The 14791-nt window shown below is 38.3% G+C and overlaps 2 protein-coding genes across 8 annotated transcripts in view; both read left to right on the plus strand.

Annotated features, from left to right (window-relative positions):
• LOC110041089 (mediator of RNA polymerase II transcription subunit 12-like protein) overlaps nt 1–5203 on the plus strand; it is a 43749-nt gene extending 38546 nt beyond the window's left edge. For all 4 annotated transcript variants that reach the window (XM_089294895.1, XM_089294897.1, XM_089294896.1 and 1 more), the window contains exons 39-40: nt 540–950; nt 1974–5203. In XM_089294895.1, the coding sequence (XP_089151021.1) occupies nt 540–950; nt 1974–2164 (602 nt within the window). In that variant the 3' untranslated portion in view covers nt 2165–5203. The remainder of the gene's footprint in view (nt 1–539; nt 951–1973) is intronic.
• A 4244-nt stretch (nt 5204–9447) lies between these two features.
• The window catches only part of LOC110041074 (chordin-like protein 1), a 51597-nt gene continuing 46253 nt past the window's right edge, over nt 9448–14791 (plus strand). The window contains exons 1-2 of one of the 4 annotated variants that reach the window (XM_089294927.1): nt 9448–9568; nt 12918–12982. The gene's annotated coding sequence lies outside the window, so the exon portion shown is untranslated. The remainder of the gene's footprint in view (nt 9569–12917; nt 12983–14791) is intronic. The other 3 variants (XM_089294926.1, XM_020746344.2, XM_089294928.1) reach the window with 3 other exon arrangements.

Consider the following 14791-nt stretch of genomic DNA (forward strand, 5'->3'; position numbering starts at 1 on the left):
ACCAGTGAAGAGTTGCGCCTGGTTTATGGTTCGGCACCGCTTTTCAAACCTGGATTGGTGCTTATGGTTTTAGATTACCTCGTTTCACGTCAATCTCTGGAAGTATCCTAACCAACCAATCAGCAAAATGAAATTAGTAAAATGAAATTTGAAAGTTGCACGCCCACTGCCTTTTGACGTTAGTGATTGACTTTCAGTAACGGTTAATCTGCACTACTTTAAAACCTCTAATTTGGTCCGTTCTTGTTTGAGTTCTTTGTGTATTATTTCGCTTGACCAGTTATAAAGAACCAGCTCGCCCCTTCTGTAGCACTGTGCTTTATAATATTTTAGGACTTTTTATAACACTAATCGCTGGTGTTAACTCTAAGGCGCTAGATTCAGTCGTTTTTTGTTAGCATTAAATTTATTATTACTATTATTATTATTATTATTATTATTATTATTATTATTATTATTGTTGTTGTTGTTGTTGTCGTCGTCGTCGTTGGTATTATTATTATTATATTTATTTATTTTATTGCTTCATGGCATTGTAGTATCGCAAACCCTTTCGCGGGCAATACAGCCACAGCAACAACAGACACAACAGCAGCAGCAGCAACAACAGCAACAAGTACAACAACAACAGCAACAGCACCAACAACAACAGGCGTTTTCTTTGCCTGGGCAGCGGGCTATCCAACCACAGCCGCAGCTCAACATGCAACATACGTTGCCTGTTTCATCGGGCCATGCACAGATGAACCCAGTCTCGCAAATGCAGCAAGCATTTCAACCCCAGTACCAGCAGAGCCCAGTGAATAATAGACAACAACAACAACAACAACAACAACAACAACAACAGAGGTTTTTACCCGCTCCGAAGCTGAAGCAACAAGTTCAGCAGCAACAAAATCGCCAGACTTCCAATGCGGAACTGTTTAGGAGACTACAAAGACAAATCTCAGGTACAGTTTTACCTGGATGTAATCTTGCTGGAACTTTCACCTTGACATAAAAGGAACAATTTTGTCTTTGTTTGGAATGTTAAGCATAAGTTACTGCCACAGAGAATCTGGTAACTATTTTGACTTTCTTGGTTATAACTTTAGAAAAGTGAATTTCATTCTTCCGCAGAAAAACATTGGGTGCTTTCGACTCAAGCAAAAATTCGGAAATTTTCGTAACGGGGACAAATTGTTCAGGTAGATTAATTCCTGGGAAAAGTTCCAAAATCCGGGAATTGTCGAATATCCGAAAAGCGATCCATTTAAGTTTACCGTATACCTTCAGGGGTGCCTAGCGTCCAAACGATGTAGGGCGTCCGGTTTTAGCTGTAGATATCTAAAACCCTATATCAAATTAAAGCTTACAGAGCTGGCTATCAGTCTATACCAAGAATTTTGAAATAAAATGACTTGCCGAATTTTTGACGACCACTAAATGCGAGCGCCCTAATCACCTTTTGAAAGCCACAAGTCAAAGAGAGTTTTGTCTTTTGCCAATTTATTTTTTTTCTCGGGTTTAGGACCAAAAGGGCTAAAAAAAAAAGGTATCTGCGTTTTGCCATATTCAATTGCAGTAAAAAGTTACAGAACATTTTCGAAAGAAGATTAAAAACATGTGAAGTGATCGTACAAAATTCGCTGTCGGAGAAAAAAATATGTCGAAATAAACAATTCTCAGACACGTTTTTGTTTTTTGTATGTTAAACTAGCTACTGTTCAAATTTGAGGGCAAGCGAGCAAATTCCCTTTGAGCTGTAACTCTTGAAAGTGTCTGCTTTGATCATGACTAAAACAGCACACGAGTACATACGAGTAACATACGAGTTCTTACGAGTACATACGAGTACATACGAGCACGAACGAAAGACAAAGAAATGTGAGTCACCGATTGGGACACAACCTTCAGATGCTCCAAACTACTGAGCTACAGGGAGACGGGGGTAGAATTACCTATTCAATTCATGATATTTTTCTTCTTATTAGGTGGTCAATTTACGCAAACTGCCGACATAACTCTCCAAAGACAGATGTCGGCTCCAGATATTGGGCTTCAGAGACAGGACATTGCCCAGTTTACTCGGCAGTTGTCTACCCCAGCGCCACAGGACCTAGCACAGCAGGCCCAACAACAGCAGTACACTACAAACCCTCAGTATCAAACACCACAGTTCTAAAGGCCACAGGAAAGTTAATAGTGTCACTGTAAGATATGTATAGCTTGACCTCTGAACACGTACCACGGTTATAGAGGGACTTGGTGTTGAAGCAAAATTCAAATTCCCTATAGTGTTCTCGTTAGATAGATTAAAGCGCTATGTGAGAGAATTTGTATTGTACTTCAAGATTTGGTGCGTTGTGCTCTTTACTTACTTTTCTCAGTTTATTTTGTTTTGAGGAAGCTGTGTGGTTGCCTTCAAACTTTGCACTTGTCTTTGTCTGGTAGCTTGTGTTGCGCTTTCCCCGAGATCACTACCAGTTTAGTTTACGGATAACATAGCGATTACGCAGACGAAAGCAAGAATAATCTGCTTGGAAAATCGTGGTAGAAATAGAGGACACGAGAACTTAGAGGTCGCTGACAACAGGTTTCAGCATTTATGCAGCACTTCTACTTTGACAGATCAATATTAACTTTCTTTTTCAGTGGATACTTTGATATCGGCATCAACCAAATACCGAAACATTGATATTTCAAATTACCATGGCAAGCTTATAACCTCCTATAAAATAATACTGTTATCGCTTCAGGTGCGTATAACTCAAAAACGAGTTCGTTCAACCCCATTTTTATCATGGAACTCTAATCAAAATATCAAGATTCAAGCTTTCATTGTGGGAGCGGGTTCACAGCCTCTTTAGATTTTCCAAAAAATAAAGACGCCTGCACCCACAGTTTTGACTTAAAAAGCAGAAGTGCTGAAAAACGCAAGAAACCGTTGTGAGCCACCTTAAGGGCCTCTTAACTCAAGCCCGGTTGAGTTTTAGCCTAGCTGAATTACCGCAGAGAGTGCTAAAAATAAACGCTTTACACGACCCTGGTTGTCAATCTGCAACGGCATATGGTTTGCTTCGACCCTTACCCGGGTCAGCCTTTCTACCGGCGACCAAAAAAACTGAATAGGCCAAAAAGATGGCAAACAAAAAAATCTAGAGTCAAGTATAATGTAATGGTGGGTGGTCATGATGTACAAAAAATAAGAAAAACGAAACAAACAAGGTTATTTAAGTGAAAGTATTTACCCGGGTTAGCTTTTGGCCCAGTGTTTACATGAAAGAATTGAAGAAATCTCAACCGTTGTCGAATCTCGACAAGGGTTACCCGGCATGAGGGGCTGACCCGGCTTGACAACTGTTTTCATGTAAACGGCTTCAAACATTTGACTGCAAGAGGGTTACCCTTCGCACTTATTCAACCCGGGTTAAAAACCGACCTGGGGACGTGTAAAGGGGCGGTTCTTCAGGTATAATAGCGTCATCCTTTAAGGACGACTTCAAGAGAATACTTTATTTCTTTCTCAAGAATCTCACGATAGTCCAACGCTATTCAGTCACGTTACGGTGTCTGAACACTCTTAAATGTTGGTCTTATTATTGAACCAGTAGAACTTTACCGTCGGGTTTTCATCCAGGCACGATATAACACAACAAGTCTTCACACTTTCTAAGTATGGTGGGGAAAAATGAGTTTGCTCTGCGTGCCCCGGTTGTTCAAAAGCCGATTAAAGTAATCGATTATAAACGTTTCAAAGCGTTTTTCGCTGCTTAATTTTTATCCCAGGTTTAAGTAAGTTTGACATTTTTCAGATTTCAAAATGATTGAACTGGATATTCAAAAAGTATATGTGTCACGGGTTTTAGGCAAATTTAGACTTGTGAAACTGGCCACAAAAGCGAGTGAAATATAAAAACTACTTGAAACAGTGAAGGAACATTTCAACAACACAACTAATACAAAAGAAGGTATGGATGGCAACAATTGAAGAAGATTGAAATGGATTGCGATATGATATAGCAGTTTTTGTAAAACTGCAATGCTAAACAGTTTTCAAAGTTACTCTCGTTTGGTTGCAACCTTTAATTGTAACGCTCGGTATACATATTTGTTTGCAATTTAGATCCATAGAAGTATTTGTTCACTGTCAATTAGTTTCGTAGTGGATATTTGGCAATACTTGATAAATTAGACTAAACTAACTTTAACTTTTCTTTGAACAACCGAACCCGGCAGTGTAATTTCATTAAACCTGCGTATGGGAACGCTCTCGGTGCCTCGATGTCGTGGTTTTGAGAACCAGAGAACGTTTGGTGCAAGACGAACTGCGGCTTGGTATACTTAACAGTATGACAATGACAGGTAAATTCAACTTACCACTGAACTTTCAAGTCGATTATGGTTTATTCGTTATTACGTAATTAGCTCAAAGTTCATTCTCAATCCTCTTTTTTTACGCAACTGTTTTCAAGCCTTGAGCATTATTTTTTTTCCAGAGCTATAGTCTGACGTAGTTGTGAATAAAGCTATCGTATTCCTCTTGGAATTGCTTTCATTTAGTTGAAATACGTTTATAGGAATTCGCAGTGTTGCCGAACTTCGCTTGAGCTCCATAGTTTGTCGGCCTGATATTATTGGAAATAACTCATACGCGCGGCCGGCATTATTTTATCAAATGGGGCTGAAACGTCAGCCATGTGCTCAGTGGAAGAATGGCGGCGTGCAAATCCGCCTAAAAATGTTTCAAGTTAATAGGAAAAGGAACTTAATGTGTCTTGTGCAGAAAACGATGATTCATGCATAAATGGGGGGACCACACAGATCGTTAAGTAAGACTGTTAGAAGGGTAAACTTCGACATCAAAACTAGCCTTGATTACCAGCCACTGTTCGAGAAAGGAGACCGCGCTCCTCCCCCGAGTGAGGAGCGGAAATCGAGCCTACATCAAAAGTCATTAAACAATAAAAACAGAATGATGCTTCCTTATTGTAAAAGCAAAGAAAACATAAAGGAAGTACTTCCTTATATATTGGACAGTACGATTGTTAAGAGGGAAACGAGTACGACCTCAAAAGCCGTAGATTTCCCGATTAAATTATTTGGTTCGATTTCTTTTGGTCATTTTTTTTAAATCAGCACAGATATTAAATCACTAGATTATTGTAAAAAAAGTTGTATTGAGTAACAAAGTGGACTGATGTTAATAAAGATTACTGATCTATTTACGGCTCTGTATGGGTTACTGGAATGCATATAACCTTGCCTTGGGCTTCTGTTTTGGGAGGCGATCACTTTAGAGAATATGGCGATTTCGTTACAAATAGCCTATTTAAGCAATCGATGAATTTAACAACAGCTTTCAAATCTCAGTTGACATCACCGAAGTCTAAAAAACACAGAACAACTCGTTTAATTTTGTAGTCGCGAGATCGTCGCTTTATTTAGAAGGCGCTAAAGATAGTAATTGCCTGAGGCTGGCGTGTGGGTAATTGCATAGTGCGGCAAGTTTATAGTTAATAAAGAGGAATGATCATGAGGTCCGACAAAGTTTTTTGTTCTGTGGTTATAGTTCATTGTTTATTTGGCCTTCACCTTGCACACAACACAAAAAAAGGTGTTTACTTCTAACTCATGAATTAACCCATTAAAACGTTTTGGTTAAATACATTTTTCACAATGTATGAGTGCAGAACAAAAGATTGCAAGGTCGTGCACCTTCCGGAATAAATCTTATCATCTTGTTTCATACCGCGTTTCATAGCTCTTTCCTTCTATTAATTATGGCTTGATAAACGAATTTTTGAGGGCAAGTATCACACCCTTTTTGGGGGGCATTTAGGAAACTAAGGACCGATGACAATGTTGCCTGGAGGAAGACGATGGGCGTGGAACCCTGAGAGAAAAGAAAACGATTCTCCCCGATTCTCCCCTTCGCGTTCGCTCTACGCTAATTTTCGAGTGCCAGTGTTTTCAAACCTTACAATAATAGTGGCAATGCATGATCGATGACAGTCGGTAATATTTTGAAAGACGAATGAGAAGTGTTTGAGCCTACGTGACGGATACATTAGATACAGGCAGTAAAGAAGCAAACATCAGACAGACAGACACAGGCCTGAAACCAAACAAGCATAAAAAGAATGTATTGTACAGTTCGTCGCATACGAAAACTGCGCGCAGATGACGAAATTGTGGCCTAGTTACTGTTTTATGGTGAAGGCGAGAGAAAAGAAATTTGCAACGTATGTCGTTGCATTGGCAATTTTGAACATATTTGTGTGTAAAGAGAAATGCAGAGGTGCAGCTAACCCCCAATTGTAAAATTCTAAATTTACACACACTCTTTTATTTTACATAAGAATGTTGTTTTCCCGCCCAGACACAATATTCTTATTTTCTGCCCATTTTAGGCTGAAAATATTCTTAGGAACATTATTAGATCAAAGCGTATGACATTTCTGTTTTATTGACTTTGACGGGTTCAATTATTTTTGGAGCCAGACTGCAGGCAATAAAACCTAATATGACACACATGACATCTTGTAGAAATGCATGTTATTAGCGTGGAACGTTTGGCTAGTGCTGTTTTTGTTTGTTTGTTTGTTTGTTTATTTTCTGGCTAGTTTTGGCGTTTAGAGACAGGAGTAATTTTAAACGGTTTAGCCAAAAACATATAATTTTATTGTATTTACATATTTCAACACAAAATTATATTCTTTTCAAAATCTCAGCCTCGGGTTTATTCTTAAAATATTCTTAAAATTTGGTAAATTTCAGCCTCGATATTCTTAAAGAAAAAATATGCTGCTACATATGTATGTTATTCGAAATATTTGTTTGAAAAAATGGAATCTGTTGAATCCGCGATTTGCTATTTACTTCCAAAGTCTCGATTAGAAGAGATTTGGTCTCGTTTGGTCTCTTATGAATTGCTGGTTGACTTAAAGCGGGAAAATACGGAAACAGACTTTGGTATTCCATAAAGCAAATTTCAGGGTTCAAAGGTTCTTAGGCACTCACTTCGTTTGTTCGAAACGTTGAAAAAATAAGTCTCTTTCTTGCCACTGACGTATTTTCGCTATTATTAAAAACTGGATCACTGGATAATGCAATTCAACTGAGAGGTTTCATTGGCTGAGCCATCATAGTATATGAGCCATTTTACTATACCATATGAGCTATCTACCATCTCATATCCAACGCGCGCTCGTGGAATAATTGTTAAATAGATCGTTTGCGACTGACCTATCGCCGGCGCCGTCACGTCGGATGGCCATGAACAAAAGTTTAATTACCTTAATTGTTCCTGTCATCCAACATTCGCGTCATCACTACCCCGGAGAAAGTTGAAAACGGAGGTTTCACTCTGAAAACGCGTCAAATGTTTTGCTTCCACACTAGGCCGGAGAAATTAAAAAACGCAACAATTACTGGACAATTTGGATTTGTGTTTCTGGCAGGGAAATTACATGATTATCGTGACGCCATTGTTTTCGAAAAGCTCCCTTGTTTGAAATGTTTTCCGTCCACACTAAAACGAAAAGCCGGCGTTTTCAATTTCCCCCCCGGTTTGAAGAGCGCTTTCGAAAAGCTCTGTTTTCGTGACAGATTTGTGTGGAAGGTGGGCCTTACCGTAGAAATAAAACTGAGTTTTTATATTTCTCCGACGTAGTGTGGAAGGGGCTTGAATCTCTCGGGAATGGTTGCAAACCACCCATACCTTTTTCTATATCTGTGAATATTACTGCAATATTAATGCGTCTGGAAGGTGTTTCTACACACACTCTTCGAATGTGCATTGCACCTTTTTGCACGAAACGAGTGGGCAGGAAATACCTTACCATGATCACAATAGAAGTCACAACTGGCCGCTTGATAATGGACCCATTCCTCTCAAATCATGCCTGTGAAACAAAATGGTGTCGTTTTTTTTTTAAAGTTTCTTTTTCAAGGACTTTGTCGGGGCATAGAAAATCGAAGATTCGTCAAATTCAATCTTTTTTCTTACAGGTCTTATTAATTACAAGTAGATTTATTTTATCGAAAAAGGGGCGCTAGGAGCACAGTCAAAAATACGGCCAATGCTGAAGTCAATGCTATAAATGTTTGAATCCTTCGTGCAATTCACAGCTTGTCTCGCGCGATGCAACACAATAGCCCTTTTCACGGTTAATTTTTCTCATTTGCGTTGCAATGTAATCCAACGTGGATGCGAGGCAATTTCGGGCTAAAACTACAAAATAGCCCGAAATTGCCTCACCTACATGCTAGATTTTATTGTGATGCAAATGAGCAAATGTAACCGTGAAAAGGGCTATTCCTTAAAAGTCGAGGAAAAGTTCAACGACATGTGAGTGTAGTACTTCTCGTACAAACAGTATCATTCGATTTTCCCAGCAAAAATGCGTCTGAAATGTCAGCAGAATCAATCCCCTTCCTTATTCCGGTTTTTTTTTTTGGGGGGGGGGGGGGGGGGAGATTGAACGAACTTCAGGCAGACTGAATGTAAACCGAGCGCCTCAGAGTGGAAAGTACTATCTCATTTTTTTGCCAAATTATGACCATAATCCTTCAGTTCTTCGTTCAGACTTTCGTTAACGCGATCATCAGTTCTGTAGACTTTCGTTAACGTAATCTTGAGGAATTTAACACGGGTCACTTAGTGTTTTCTTCACCGATTATCGTTAGAGTGTGCTTAAGATTGGATTTCAGCAGTTACTTTATTCCAATCTTTTGAGATTATATTAAGATTTGGTCGCATTTTCGTGCAATGATAGTGTGCAGGAAATGACGCCTATTAGGTTTACTTTTGGGAAGGGGTGGAGGGAGGGAGCGAGGGAGTTGAGTACATGTCAAACGAACACAGCTAAAATTATCCCTTTACTGTGACGGCAAAACTTGCTAAAGCGTGGCATGACCCAGTGGTTACCCGAATAACCTAGACTGTCGGGCGCTTTTGGCATGCACGCGATCTAACAACACGAAATAACCCCGGGGGGTGCTCCCAGAAAAGTTGAGTGGGGGTGTGCGGCCCGCTTCCCAAAACCCTTACCCTATTTATGACCAAAATCTGCCATTTTTGCTACCCTATTTATGACCTGGCCAAAAATTCGATACCTATTTACGGCCGTAACGGGCCGTTGCGGCTGGCAAAGTTGTCCTAAACATAAGTTATGAAGGGCGTTTGTTGATGGTCTTATCGATAATGATGAAAAAGTAGCTTCTTCTAAGAAACATAGCCAATTCAAGAAGAGAGTGCAAAAACCATGCCCTATTTATGACCAAAATGGCCAAAATCACCAAAAACCGATACCCTATTTATAACCAAAACGGCTGAAAAACCATACCCTTTGGGGCCGCACTTACCTATATAGCCCATATAAGGGAGTACCCCCCCGGGGGAAATGACAAAGCGTGTTGCCCTGGGGCATCACAGAAGCTTTAAAAGGCGTAACCACGATTTAATAGCGGTTGACTGATAAAAAAAATACACTCTTTGTGTTTCACTCGCAGTGCGGCAGCATTAAGATTTCCACTTGTTGCAGATTTGGTTCTCGGCAGAAACGACTCTCTCCATCAAACGCAGGTAAAACTGTTTAATTTTGTAGATAGCGGACTATGCAATTGTGAAATGTTTAGTAGTTATAAGGTTTCATATTTTACCTGGACATGAAATGATATAATTTTATGTCAACCTAGTTAAATGTTTTTACAGCGTTAAATAAGGCTTTGGCGGTTGAAAGAAAAAGAGTAAGCGTCATTGAAAATTGCCGCCCAAAACAACGAACTACACACATTTTTTGCAGTGATAGCATCTTCACGGTACTGCTATTTTTTTTGGCGTTTATCGATAACTTCTTTCGCGACGACAGCCACAATATAGCTCAGGGCATGACGAACGGCAAACAACAAGCCATCAGCGACGAAAATATTAATTAATTCAAACTGTATCGTCAACGCTAAGCGAATTATAAACGAAAGAGATAACTATATTGCTCGACTGAGACAGTGTACAATAGAATCAATTCAATGTTGGACGTGTCTCAAAATGCGTTCGTTAGATTTATTTACCCAGAAAACAACACATTCTGTCTTTACTTTTTAAGACTACCAGTATTCGGTAGACAATGATCTTTGATAGCGTAAGCAGCCTAAGTGACATACAAAGAAATACCGGTTTCATTTTAGATTTCCCTTAAAGTGGTATGCTCATCGCCTTAAACTGAGATGCGTAACTAACTCAAAAAGCTTGAAAGGTATAATAAATCCGCTTTCGAGCATGAGGCCACCAACTTTGAATGCGAACTTAGCAACGTTTGAGAACTTTACAGGAAGATAGGATTAACAAATGCGCTTTCTTTTCTTAGCAAGTGCTTAAATAACCGAGAGTGTTCTAAGCTGCTTATCTAGACAAGCGGGCAATTTCAAAGTAAAGAAGTACATTAACTGGGAGATCATACAACATAAACACCCGACAAAGTTAAGCCATAAATTTAATCGTTGTCAGACCGAACTAATCAACCGTTTTTGTCTTTGTGCAATATTGTAAGCAATCCAGTCATGCATTATTGAGAATTTCATCCCTGAAAAAACTTTCAAGTGTTTTGATCCATTCGAGTCCATACATGTCGTCGTCTCGTCGCCAAATCACGTGCCTAACATACGTACATGTAGGCTATCTTTACCTACATTAAACAAGCAAGACATGCACATCTAAGCCAATCACAGGATTGCAGCTGAATAGAACATTAAAATCTGAAAGGGGCCGGCTTGAAGTTGAACTATTTTGAACTCAGTCAGAAATCTAATCTGTTAATGGGAGCTCACCCGACAATTCGCTAAGCAGACTAAGTACAATCTAAGCTTCTTTCAGATGAAGCTTATTTAATCGTTAAAGTTTCTCTATACTGTTCAAAGATGCCGATGAAGAAAACACCTCAGGATTAGCAAGATCGTTTAAAATGGATCATATTGATCAAGTGTTCGTGAGTTAAACTGCACGTTTACAGACAAAAGAAAGTAGTAATTGATATGGAAAAACCTGTCTGCGAACCGCTAGGATGTATCGTTCTTACTCAACTTAACTTCAATAGTGTTTACATTACTCAGTATTATAAATACAAAGAGAGATATTAGTTACAAATGGTGAGGGAAAAGACTAAACAACTCTGTTTCCTGCATTCGTTTTGCTCACATTTAACACTCTTTGTGACAGAGCAGAGAGCAATAATTAATTTTCTTCGTGGCCTTTATAACAACAGCGAGGAAGATGGTCTGAATACATGCAGTCCTTTAAAAATATCGAATTGTTGTCTAGCATCTGTTTTGCTGTATTTTGTTTAGCATACAGGCTTTCATTCATTCATTCATTCTGTTTATTTTGCCTTTTTACTTAATGTACAGTATTAATGTACTTTGTATCTAAGTATCTATTTTCATTTTATTCCAGAAATAAATGCGGAGGTTATAAGTCGCTAATGACATTGAAAGAAGGAAATCTCCCTATTCCAATTTTGACTCGTTAATCTGCAACTCTAGTTCTCGGGGCTAAGGGGCAGTGTTTGTGTTCTTCATCTTAAGTTTCTCAGAACCTTGTAAATATGTCCCTCTATGAATTAATGACAATCCCAAGGTCATTCAAAATCATTGAACTGAGCAGATATTTCATGACGTTTTTAGACTGAAAACGGGCAGATTTTACCCAGTAAGGTTACATATTGTCGATAAAGATTTACTGCGGTAATAGAATTCCAACAGTGTTCTCGACTGATGCAAAAGCTGCAATTTGATTAGTAAACTACTAGTATTCTAACATCATTTGCTTGTAGTGCCTGGAAGTCGTCTTTAACATGATTACGTTTTCTCGTATCTCTAAAGCTTTTGAAGAAGAATTTAGAATTGTATCAAATAATGATTTACCCAAAACCTAATAAATAAAAATTCCCTGTAACTTGGCATTAAAAACTCTACCTTGTTCAATGAACGTATTCATGAACGCGTGTACCGGCACAGATAGAAGTTTTAATTGGAAATCATTTTATTCCGCCCGCGATTTCGCCTAAACGTGAAGTTTAATACTACTGGAAAATGTTGAAAATACAAATGAAAATAATTGTTTGAAGGAAACTAGTTAGAATTTTACTAAAACAATACGATTATTCACTCTATAAGTCTGTAAGGTGATCCGTTGATTCGGGGGTCGGCTACATTAAGTACCTCCTCATGCACATATTTTCTAGGCTTTTTATCTTGTGATATTTAAATTCACCTACCTACCTGTCCATATATTGTTAAATTTCTATATAGTAGTAGTCATAACACAAGCAAGGCCCCTATTTACACCAGCCTACACTCTTTTTTTATCTACAAATACTGCTTTTTAGGCCCAAGCAGAATATTCTTACTTTTCTGCCGATTTCAGGCTGAACTTGTTCTTGTGAATATTCTTAGATTATAGTCTTTTGCAAATGCATAAGTTAAATACAGCTACAGTTATAACTGCCAGATATCTGTCTCTTTAAAAGAAAGATCTGTCTGGTGCATGATTATCACAGATCTCAAAGAAGTACAGTCAATGCAAAGAAAAAGTTTCCTTGTAATTTAATTAACTAAATTTTGAGCTATGCCACAAGTGCCCTTATTCTCTGTTTTTTTTACTGCTACTATTATATTTCAACGATTTTAACCACGGTCACGTTTCTGCTCTTCGTTGAAAAAAAAAAAAAAAACGTTTCAACAATGAGCATTACTGACAATAGTTTGAAGTATCGCCCTCTTCGAGTGGTCATTTATAATGAACAATAAGAATGCCAAACAATAGCCGGAAAGAACTGCAAAATGTTTTGTTGATTGTGGTCGGCATTGCTTTCAAAGCGTTTCATGATGACGGAACAGGTGTGGTAATTGGACTGACCCGATTATTCCGTTTTTGACAGAGTTGCAGTGTGAGGGCAAACGATTCCTCAAGGAGTAAGACTGTAATCTCAGCTTAGCTGTTAAGGTAAGAATTAACTTGAATTGAGTGAGCTTCCCAAGAAGGCTTAGAGGAAATGTAAGTCATCTAAGACAGGCAGATTTACAAGTTTAAAAGTTTCGGTCACAGGTAGCAACATCGCCACATGAAGCTAGAGGTGTGTTATTTCGAAACCGTCGCTTAGACCACAATGAAATGAAAGCATCTTATTCATGAATCCGATCCCACCAACGTAATAATATGTATTCTGCGCAGAGCACTTATTTCAAGAAAGCTACTCAGCAAAGACATTTTTTGCTGGATATTCTAAACAATCTATAGACTTAAATATACTATCTTTTTTTTTCAAAGCTCAAAAACAAACGATGACTTAACCCTTTCCTCTTTAATGTCTTAGACACATTTGGTATCCTGTTTGATTAAGCCACATGCACTACAATTGATAATAATGTTCGTCACGAACAATTCTTGAAAGTTAGTTTTGCATTTCATTGAACTCTTGCCGAAAGTCTCGGTGGCAAAATCTCGATCCAATTAAAATACTCTAAGAGCCTATCTCTGAAATTAAATTTAACGCAGCTATATAGCTCTCTAAATTAAATTGCGTTTCAGCGCACTCTTTAGTTGAAAAACAATTTCGTGCGACGTCAAACTGATTTCCGAATGTTATCCCGTTTCTTCTTATTTTATCTTTATCTTTGCAGTCCTCTCCAAAAGGAAGTGTTCAAATTGTGTCAGAATAATTTCCACTCAAAATTGATTTGACATTAAGCCCTGTCAATCGGGCGAGATAAAATATTTAGCTAAAATGATCTGATCAGTATGGAAAATCTGAAAGACGACGGTGTACGTCTGTGTCGTAATGTACTATGAAACGTGCTTCGTTTGAGAGGCATATTTTAATTTTCGCAATACAATAAGAGGCCATTTTGGACACATTCTGGTGCACTTAAAATGTCATCATTTGTTAACAATTTTTTAATCTTGATTAGATGACGTTTAAAGAGGTCTCAATTTATTAGACAGATGTCGATAACTGACTCGCGACAAAAGCTGCTAATTCTGACTTTTCGGAATTTCGTGACATATTTACTTCAAAATTAATCATGGTATTCGTCCTCATCTAGCCAAAGGTAAACATTTTAAGCAACGGCTGTCAGTAAAAAACCAAAGACTAGTAAGTGAAGGTAACAACTGATCATTACGAAGTGCATGTACGTACGGAGAACACACAAGTGCAAGCTCTATGCCAAACTTTTGCCTTCGTTAAAAGTGCAAATGATCACTTTATAGCCTTAATTTCCTGTTCTTTTCAGCAAGCTTAAGACTTAACGTCATCAAGAGATCTTCCGCTTCAAGAAAGTTAGTATTCAGTTTTCTCAAAATGTTTGCCTTTAAAGTTTTGCCACCTGTAATACCCGAAATTTTCGTGAAACTCGACAAGCGTCATTATTATTTTAATTTCGGTCTATGTTTCGAGATATTAAGGCCAGCCAGTTCCTGCTTTAAGAAGTACATGACCAAAAAATATCAAAACTAACATGCGTCCTGCTTGTCATCGCTATCTTAAGAAACGCTGTTACACAATTGCCTTGCTTACAGTTGTGCATTCTTTGTAAATAGAGTTATACTATAGCGCTTATTTAACGACTAACACATTATTACTATGTTACATTGAGTGTGTATGTGTCAAGTTATTTCTTACACCGTTTTAATAGCTTTGCCATTCACCTTTACTAATGACTTCACAAGCGTACTTACCGTGTTACCATGTTTGTAGCAGTGTATGTGCGAGATTTGTTTCTAAATTGATACACATCTATTTTCGGTCGGCAA

This window comes from Orbicella faveolata, unplaced genomic scaffold (assembly GCF_042242905.1).
Source record: "Orbicella faveolata isolate gen_17 unplaced genomic scaffold, um_ofav_v1 contig_25, whole genome shotgun sequence".
In the NCBI taxonomy this organism is placed as follows: Eukaryota; Metazoa; Cnidaria; class Anthozoa; order Scleractinia; family Merulinidae; genus Orbicella; species Orbicella faveolata.